The sequence below is a fragment of the Clupea harengus genome, chromosome 9, assembly GCF_900700415.2.
Source record: "Clupea harengus chromosome 9, Ch_v2.0.2, whole genome shotgun sequence".
In the NCBI taxonomy this organism is placed as follows: Eukaryota; Metazoa; Chordata; class Actinopteri; order Clupeiformes; family Clupeidae; genus Clupea; species Clupea harengus.
In genome coordinates, this window is record NC_045160.1 from 25,956,151 (window position 1) to 25,966,150 (window position 10,000).

General features: G+C 47.1%; 1 protein-coding gene across 2 annotated transcripts in view; it reads left to right on the forward strand.

The window, feature by feature from the left end:
- egln2 (egl-9 family hypoxia-inducible factor 2) overlaps window positions 1–8,766 on the forward strand; it is a 26,844-nt gene extending 18,078 nt beyond the window's left edge. For both annotated transcript variants that reach the window (XM_012828999.3, XM_031573964.2), the window contains exons 3-6: window positions 3,928–4,047; window positions 5,152–5,288; window positions 6,236–6,303; window positions 6,590–8,766. In XM_012828999.3, the coding sequence (XP_012684453.2) occupies window positions 3,928–4,047; window positions 5,152–5,288; window positions 6,236–6,303; window positions 6,590–6,639 (375 nt within the window). In that variant the 3' untranslated portion in view covers window positions 6,640–8,766. The remainder of the gene's footprint in view (window positions 1–3,927; window positions 4,048–5,151; window positions 5,289–6,235; window positions 6,304–6,589) is intronic.
- The last annotated feature ends 1,234 nt before the right edge of the window (window positions 8,767–10,000 follow it).

The following is a 10,000-nucleotide window of genomic DNA, read 5'->3' on the forward strand; positions in this document are numbered from 1 at the left end:
ACACACATACACACACACACACACACACATTGTGCCATTCAAAGAAAGTAAAAGAATGATAGCGTGACAGTTAAATCTGAAGTGATGGTAAGATCATACCACCCAGCCTTAGCAGCAGCATCCCCAGCAGGGCCCCTTCTCCTGGGCTGCTGCTCTTCCTGCCCCCCCCCCCCCCCCCCCACCACCACACCCTGGAGCCCCCCCACCCTGGATTCCCCTGTCCTGGAGGCCCTTAGAGGGGACACAAGGGAAGCAGCCTGGCACTGACTGCTGAAGAGAGGTCAAATGTTAATTACCGTGACGACCAGAGACTTGCGCTAGCGGAATGCAGCCCTTGTGCCGGACCTGCTGTCGGCCGTGTTGTGATCACTGTTCTCTCTCTAATGAGTGGCCAATGGGGCTGGGGGTCAGCCAGTTCGGATCTGTTGGACGCCAGTGCCATGTTAGAGTCAGTCCCTTGGCTAACTGTCCTCTTGACTAACTGTCCTCTTGGCTAACTGTCCTCTTGGCTAACTGTCCTCTTGGCTAGCTGTTCATCTGAATAGTTAGACGGTTAGCCGTTATTAGTTCAATTTCATCAGTGAGCGAGTAAATTAAACCTTTGGTCACACTTTCTTTGGATGGTTCCCTACAGACTATCTACAGATGCTCAGATTATAAACAAACTGTCTGTTGAAACTCTGTTAACTACAATATATGGTTAAGGTTAGGGTTAGGGGTTGGGTTTTATTCACACTACGAGTGAAATGGAGTCTTCAGCTATTCTTTTCTTCCTCTCGTTAGCTTCCTCTCCAGCTTGGCCCTCGTGTGTGTGTGAGTGTGAGAGCGTTCTGCAGAGTCAGTGGCCAGTGTGTGTGTGTGTGTGTGTGTGTGTGTGTGTGTGTGTGAGAGTGTTCTGCAGAGTCAGTAGCCAGTGTGTGTGTGTGTGTGTGTGTATGAGTGAGTGTGTGTGTGTGTGTGTGTGCGTGTGTGTGTGTGCGTGTGCGTGTTCATCTGTGTGTGTGTGTGTGTGTGTGTGTGTGAGTGTGAGAGCGTTCTGCAGAGTCAGTAGCCAGTGTGTGTGTGTGTGTGTGTGTGTGTGTGTGTGTGTGTGCGTGTGTGTGTGTGAGAGCGTTCTGCAGAGTCAGTGGCCAGTGTGTGTGTGTGTGTGTGTGTGTGTGAGTGTGAGAGCGTTCTGCAGAGTCAGTGGCCAGTGTGTGTGTGTGTGTGTGTGTGTGTGTGTGTGTGTGTGTGCGTGTGTGTGTGTGTGTGTGTGTGTGTGTGTGTGTGTGAGTGTGAGAGCGTTCTGCAGAGTCAGTGGCCAGTATTGAAAGCCACACAAGAGGGACTGGTACTTTCCCTCTGGGCGCTAAATAAAGGGAAAGGTCACAAGAACTCTCTCCGAAGAAGCTTTTTTTTTTTTCAGCCTTTCATACTTGACCTGGCTGTTTTCAATGGCTCCTACAGTATGTTATAGCTATCTAGAGAGCATATGTAGGGTCAGAATAATATGATATGTGTATAGAATTGCATCTATAAGCATCTTGGAAAACACCCAAGGACTGTACAATAATGCCTGAAAGTGATGATTTAAGGAAATAAGATACCGGTCCCTCACACTAAAGTTCTGTTGTGCTGTCGTGGTCAGTACCTGGCACTCAGACACATAGAGTCTTTGTTTCTGTGTGTGTATGTGTGACCAGCAACAGTGTGTGTGTGTGTGTGTGTGTGTGTGTGTGACTTGACTTGATGTGTTGGGCATATGTGAAGTTCCCATCCAAAGTAACAGATTCCTCTAGAAGCAGTGTGGGTGTATAGGTGTGTGTGTGTGTGTGTGTGTGTGTGTGTGTGTGTGTGTGTGTGTGTGTGTGTGTGTGTCTCTGCATGTGTGTGTGTGTGTGTGTGTCGGTAGGGCTTCAGTCTGTTCTCTGTTTCACCTTTGGGCTCTGGGTGTGCTCTAGAATGAGTCAGACCAGAGTGAGACCAGCGGAGTGGTGTTGTGCCAGTGGTTGTGTGTGTGTGTGTGTGTGTGTGTGTGTGTGTGTGTGTGTGTGTGTGTGTGTGTGTGTTGTGTGTGAGTGGTTGTGTGCTTAAGGTCAAGCTATCAGGACTAGTGGCTACAAATTAATTCCATCTCAACCTGCGACCTTGATCTTGTTTGATAAGATATATATGTATATAATATGTGTGTGTGTGTGTGAACTGAAACTGCTGGTTACTGCTCTCTGCTGCTGGTTGGATCGCTACATGGTGTGCGTCTGTGTGTGTGTGTGTGTGTATGTGTGTGGTGTGCGTCTGTGTGTGTGTGTATGTGTGCGTCTGTGTGTGTGTGTGTGTGGTGTGCGTCTGTGTGTGTATATGTGTGTGTGTGTGGTGTGTGTCTGTGTGTGTGTGTGTATGTGTGTATCTGTGTGTGTATGCACAGCTTGTATTCTGAGTAGGCAGATTTGACACCACGCGTGCCTGTGCTCTATGCCGCCTCCATTGAGCTCCTTTGCCAGCGAGCGTAGCAACACATCAGACTAATGTCTCTGTCTCTCTCTGTCCTTCTCTATCACTCTCTCTCTTGTTCTTTCTCCTCTCTCTTTTTATTATTCACTCTCTCTCTATTCGCTCTCTATGTCATGTTCTTTCTCTCTCTCTGTCCCTCTCCTTCTCTGTTCCCCTTTTTTCTTCTTTACCTGCCATCCTGCCCTCTTTTTCTCCCTCTTTCTCTATCTCTTCACCTCAACTCCCTTTCTCCCTCTCTTTATCCCCCTCACACACACTCTCTTTCTCTCTTGCTCTCTCTTTCCCTCCGTCTCATTCCCTCCCTCTCTCTCTTTCACTTTCTCTGTTTGTCTCTCTCTATATCTCTATCTCTTTCCATCTTTCGCTTTCCCTCCCTCTCTCTCTTTCGCTTTCTCTCTTTCTCTCTCTCTCTATCTCTTTATAACTCTCTCTTTCCCTCTCTCTCTTTCTCTCTTTCCTTCCCCCTCGGTCACCTCTCTGTTCCTCGCACGTCAGTGTTCTAGAGGTGTGGAATGTCTCGGCTGACCTCTGGCACTCCAGGGGTTAAACCTGAGGCGCACATACTCAGTGTGGGCGGGGCTGCAGGGGTGCTGTGCATCTAGACCCAGTGTGCTGATTGGCCGAGAGGTGACTCTGCCCAGGGATGACGCAGCAGTTTGTGGAATGCTCAGGGCCTTGGCTGCGGTGCCCGGGCATGGCTTAAAGGGCCGGCCTGCCATTTTTAGAAACATGACAAGCTTGCGTGCGTGTCTGCGTGTTTCTGTGTGTGTGTGTGTGTGTGTGTGTGTGTCTGTAGGTTTATACATACCTATATATGTATTTGTGTGTATGCGCATGTTTGTGGGTTAATGTGTGCTTTTCTGTGTCTTTCTACATATTTTTGTGTGTGTATGTGGCCCTGTGTGTGTGTGTGTTTGTGTGTGTCAGGTGAGTGCAATCGTGTATGTGTACTCATGTATGATCTGCAAATAGGAAGCTACAGTCCTGGTTCCACTGCTAAATACTTGCCATAGACCTCAGGCTAGGGAAACTGAAAGCAGTACCCCCAACCCCCATAAACACCCGTAACCACTGTAACATATGACCGCCCGTACCCAGGCACCCACCTCCACAGACACCGCAACATTCTATTGCCCTGTTTGCCCTATACCCTCCCCATACCCACTCCCACATTCTCCATATGACCTCCATTCTCCATTCGATTTGATTCCTCTTACAGCAGCCCACAAACTTCACCTTACCCTTCTAACCCTAGCACAGTACCCCCCCCCCTTTACTCAGTACCCCCCCCCCCCAAAGATACCTCACTCCTGGCGTCCCTCCTGCTGGGCACACACACACACACACACACACACACACACACATACAGCGGCAGTGAGACAGGAACCAGTCTGAGGATCAGGGCGATAATAACACAACATCCTTCTGTCACTGCAGGCTATGGTGGCCTGTTACCCTGGAAACGGCACGGGATACGTTCGGCACGTGGACAACCCACACGGCGACGGCCGCTGCATCACCTGCATCTACTATCTCAACAAGGACTGGAATGTCAAAGTAAGGCCAGCCTCCTCTCCAGACCCACGCACGCGCTCACAGACACTTAGAGGTTACCTCATAGAAACCAGGGTGTTTTGGACTCAGACAGTTAGAGGTTACCTCATAGAAACCAGAGTGTTTTTGACAGACAGTTAGAGGTTAGAGGTTACCTCATAGAAACCAAAGTGTTTTGGACTCAGACAATTAGAGGTTACCTCATAGAAACCAGAGTGTTTTTGACTCAGACAGTTAAAGGTTACCTCATAGAAACCACAGTGTTTTTGACTCAGACAGTTAGAGGTTAGAGGTTACCTCATAGAAACCAAAGTGTTTTTGACTCAGACAGTTAGAGGTTACCTCATAGAAACCAAAGTGTTTTGGACTCAGGCAGTTAGAGGTTAAAGGTAACCTCATAGAAACCAAAGTGTTTTTGACTCAGACAGTTAGAGGTTAGAGGTAACCTCATAGAAACCAAAGTGTTTTGGACTCAGACAGTTAGAGGTTAAAGGTTACCTCATAGAAACCAAAGTGTTTTTGACTCACAGTTAAAGGTTACCTTATAGAAACCAGAGTGTTTTTGACCCAGACAGTTAGAGGTTACAGGTTACCTCATAGAAACCAAAGTGTTTTGGACTCAGACAGTTAGAGGTTAGAGGTTACCTCATAGAAACCAGAGTGTTGGTGGACACCCAGAGGGACGTGAGGAGGTTTTGACTGAATTCGACAAAAAGAATAAAGGATTATAATCGAGCACTGACACTTACACAAACTGAATTATATTAACCAAATATAAACCCAAACAACACATGAACTCATTTAAATTAACGTCCTTAACTGTCTGAATCTTGCTGAGTAGTTTCTCATTTAGATATAGATATATGGATATATTGTACACTAAAATCAGTTTTTATTTATGATTTATTTGAGCTATTTGTGCTGCATTAAATGTGCCTTAATCACTATGTAATGCTATTGCAATGGTTATGTGTAATGAATGAATGCATAAATGTGTGTGATTGTTTCTTTGCGTGTGTGTGTGTGTGTGTGTGTGTGTTTGTGTGTGTGTGTGTGTGTGTGTGTGTGTGTGTGTGTGTGTGTGTGTGTGTGTGTGTGTGTGTGCAGGTTCACGGGGGCATCCTGCAGATATACCCTGAAGGCCGTAATGTGATGGCCAACATCGAGCCCTTATTCGACCGTCTGCTCATCTTCTGGTCCGACCGCCGAAACCCTCACGAGGTCAAGCCGGCCTTTGCTACACGGTGAGTCAGTTCAACCACACACACACACACAAACACTCACACATGAACTTTCCCCTGAATCTTGCTGAGGCAATATGACCACACACACACACACAAACACACACACACACACACACACACTCATAAACTTTCCCCTACATCTTGCAGAGGCACTGTGACCTTAGAGCCTCGGTCAACTCACACCACACACATGCACACACACACCCACACCCACACACACACACACACACACACACACACACACTCTGCACACACACACACACACACCTACCACAGACATTTAAGACTGAAGACACACTCAACTCACACTTCATACATTTTGGATACACACACAGTACACAAAGCAGTGTGAGTCTTGGGCATCTATAGTGTTTCCGGTTTCTTTAAGTATCATTCATTCTCTTTTATGAAAGACAGGAAGATTAAAGGTGTATTTATTTATGTCAGGTAGCTTGCCGAGATGTTTTCTGCAGAAGTGTGTATGTGTGTGTGTGAGAGTGAATGTGTGGGGGAGACAGGAAGTACGTTTTTCCTGAGTGTGTGTGGGTGTGTGTATACGTGCCTACATGTGTGTGTGTGTGTGTGTGTGTGTGTGTGTGTGTGTATGCGTGCCTGCCTGCTTGCTTGTGTGTGTGTATGTATGCGCGCCTGCTTGCTTGCGTGTGTGTGTGTATGCGCGCCTGCTTGTGTGTGTGTATGCGTGCCTACGTGAGTGTGTGTATGCGCGCCTGCTTGTGTGTGTGTGTGTGTGTATGCGCGCCTGCTTGTGTGTGTGTGTGTGTGTATGCGCGCCTGCTTGCTTGTGTGTGTGTGTGTGTGTGTGTGTGTGTGTGTGTGTATGCGCGCCTGCTTGTGTGTGTATGCGCGCCTGCTTGTGTGTGTGTGTATCAGAGAGCGAGAGACTGAGGAGATTAACACTGTCTGACTCTGTCTCTTGTTTCTCTCAGGTATGCCATTACTGTGTGGTACTTCGACGCAAAGGAGCGAACAGAAGCCAAGGAGAAGTACCGATTGGGTGAGTGAGTGAGTGAGTGAGTGTGTGGGTTTGTGTGTGTGTGTGTGTGTGTGTGTGTGTGTGTCTGTGTGTGTGTGTGTGTGTGTGTGTGTGTGTGTGAGAGAGAGAGAGAGTGAGTGTCTGAGTGTGTAAGTGTGTGAGTGTCAGTGTGAGTGTGCATCTACGTATGTTGGTAGGAGTGTGTGTGTGTGTGTTAATCTGTGTAGGTTTGTAAGAAAGGATGGTGGTGCTATTTACCTTGTAGCCAGAGCTCTTGAGATAATTAAGTTCTGTTTCTTCTCCATAGCAACGGGAGAGAAAGGTGTCAAAGTGCCTGTCACTCAAAGCAAATCCTAACTTTGGGAAGACGTCATTGGTGGGATTTCTGTAGAAGTGCCTTCCCCTGCTGCTATTGGACAAAATGTTTGAAGGGGATGGGCCAGAAAGAATCCCACAGAAAAGGACATGCCTTCTCTCCATCCTCTCAGCCCCGCCCAGAACTCATCTTTGACATATGATTGGCTAGAGGAGACTCTTCTTCCAGCTGATTGGATGCCTGCATCTGTGGAGAAGAGGGAAAAAGCAGGAAGCAGTTGCATGGTGGGAGAAACAGAGGAGTATGGGGAAGAGAGGGAGAGAGGGAGAGAGAAAAAGGATAGAATCTCTGGAGATCCCTGGCTGAAGTGGATGGAGACTGTTTGCCTTTGGAAGGTCAAGAGGTTATCATCTACAGAAACAAGAGACTTTCTTTTTTTTTTTTTTACGATGCTCTCAGTAATCCTTGGTTGTGTGTAAAAAGAAATCAGACATCAGCTTTGCTCCAGAAGTGCACACTCATATTTAGCAGCTAGCTTCTCACCCCTCAGATCTCTGCAGTAGACTCATTAACACAGACACACACAGGAAGTGATTCTCCTCACACAGGAAGTGATTCTCCTCACGCATGTTTCTGTAGCCGGATCCTCTGCTTGGCTCAAGGCTCTACAGGAAGTGACACCACCAGCCTATAACATGTCATATCCTGTTTGTGACACACACCCACACAGCCTATCAACAGGTACCAGGTGAGCACCACCAGCCTTGAGCAGACAGGGGCCAGTCCTGAAGGATAAACCGAACAACAGAACAATAACAGCTGGAGAATGGACACCTAGGACAATGTCCCTTTACATTTTCAAGGACCTAAAAAGTGAATATTAGTGACTGTGTGCACATTTGGAGCCTGTTGCACTTTTCCAGCCGAGCCCCCCAGAGAGTGTGCTGTAGTATTGGAGGGCTGAAACAGTAGACTGTGCTGGAGCCATGCACATACAGTCATGCACATACAGTCATGCACATAGGTTCACAGAACTGTGCATGAAGGAGTGTGTGAGAGCTTGTCCCAAAAGAGGTTTAAAACAGGGTTCATTGAATGTATTATGATGTGTGTGTGTGTAACAGAGAGAGAGAGTGGGTCTATGTGTGTGTGTGTGTGTGTGTGTATGTGTGTGTGTGTGTGTGTGTGTGTGTGTGTGTGTGTGTGTGTGTGTGTGTGCGTGCGTGTGCAAACAGCTCTTCGTGTGGCCTTGTCCTCGTTCCTCTGTCAGAAGAAGGGCCTTATCCACTGGCGACAGTACATCACTCAGACAGCAGGGAGGCTGAGTGTTGCCATGGACGCCAGTCTGTACAACAAAAGAAGAAAAACAAAATGGCTGTCCATAATACTGATTTTTTACCGCTTCATCTAATGGAACAAATCATTAGTTCAATTTCCAGTCCACCCACTAAAAGACAGAAGCACTTGCATCCTTTAAATGACTGATAACAGTTGTGTTTTTTGTAGTTTAGTGTGGACAGGTTCGTTGGTCCTATTAAAAATGGAGATTGAACTTTGCAATTTTTCAATACCTGGTGTCACCCACACAAGCCTACTTGGACAGGCATTATCAGAGCACATCAACCAGAAAACCGGATCGGAAAAACATGTCAGCGCAGCGTGCTCAACAAAAACTCAACCAGTAAATCATTTGCTGTCTTAATCCTAAACACTTTCATCAAAAGAATACATTTCCCAGCTGGCATTGCAGTTTCAACCAGTTCAGAAGAGGGAGGGGAACTGCCCCTGTAGCTACTGACTACTGGAGGATATCTGTATGTGTATGTGTGTGTAAGTCCCACTTCATGTTGGTGGGGCCAAGGAATGGACTTTCATTTTGTTGTACAGAAAAAAAGAGAGTGTATCAGATTATCATCAGAAGAAGGAGTAAATGAATGCACTTTATTGTTGAGAAAACGTGTGAATGAGGGAGAAGGCGTGAGAGAGAGAGTGATGGAAATGTAATGCTGTGGTTAATCTGATGATTAAAATGCAATTGAATTCAGGATGGATGAAAAAAAACAAAAAACAACGGAGAACAAATCCTATGTTCTTGATACGTCCCCCTTGGAGTTGTTTTCTCTTCTTTCTTTGCAGTATTTAATTAAAGCTGGTCTGTGATTTGGTAAGGCCCGAGTGGACTGTGATTAATTGCTGCCGTTTCCTGTTGGTTTGCGTGAGTGTGCTCTTCCTGCCCCCCCCCCCGACCGCACACAATGGGGAGAAGTGCCGGGCCTCGGCATCTCCACTTCCTCCGCACCTCTTTCATGTACAGGGGGATTTCTGTCCCCGCTGACCTCGGCGACTCGCGCACACACACAGGGGGCCGACGAGGGGACACCGTCCAGTCCTGATCTGGGGCGGGCCTGCGCCTAACCCCCCGGGGGCCGAGTCCGACCCAGAGTCCCGTGCTGTTTGAGCTGGTACTGATCCAAAAGCCAGTAAGAGTGATCAGAGTCCGGTGCTGTTTGAGCTGGTACTGATCCAAAAGCCAGTAAGAGTGATCAGTGACCCAGAGTGCTAGGATAGAGACTGACACCGGAGTCCATCTAGCCTGGGTCCAGCCCCAGAACCGTGCAGGGTCCGGCTGCTCTCTTCGCTGGTTCTGAAAGATCAGCAAGTAGTTAACAAAGGATAGCAGATAACATTACATCTACACATGGGCGTCGCAACTGCGGGGGACTTTCGCTGAAACACAATTCAACCCCCCCCCCACACACACACACACACACACATTTTGTATGGGATTAAAGTGAAACTAAGCAAAAAACTATTCTGGAGTAGGAGTTCTGTATCTCAACACACACACACACACACAGGTACACAAAGGTTAAAGTAACACTATACAGTTTCTGGAGCCGCCAGGTAGGGGGCTATTTTCTGCTGGACTATTCAGTAACTTATTTGCTGTCTTGCTTTGTCTTGAGTTGCACTTACTTGATGTTTGACTGCGTTAGGAAAGTTGTTGACTCGCTAGTTTGTCATAAACAAAGTAAGCTAATTTCAACAGGTTTCGCTAAGTTTGGCCACTAGCAAGACATCTCGTTAGCGATGTTAGCAAGCTTGTTATAACACGCTTGGACATTGATGCTAGTAATAAGTCCTCTCGCGTCGGCTTCTTTGTAATGTTATTGTGATAGCTTGCCAACAACTTTCCTAACGCAGTCAAACATCAAGCAAGTGCAACACAAGACAAATCAAGACAGCAAATAAGTTACTGAATAGTTCAACAGAAAGTAGCCCCCTACCTGGCGGCTCCAGAAACTCCATACTTTAAGTGAGATTGATGAGACGTCCATCCAGCCAATCCATCTGAGTCAAATGTTCCCTGTGTGAGAAGAAGAGGGCTTCTGGAGCAGTCAA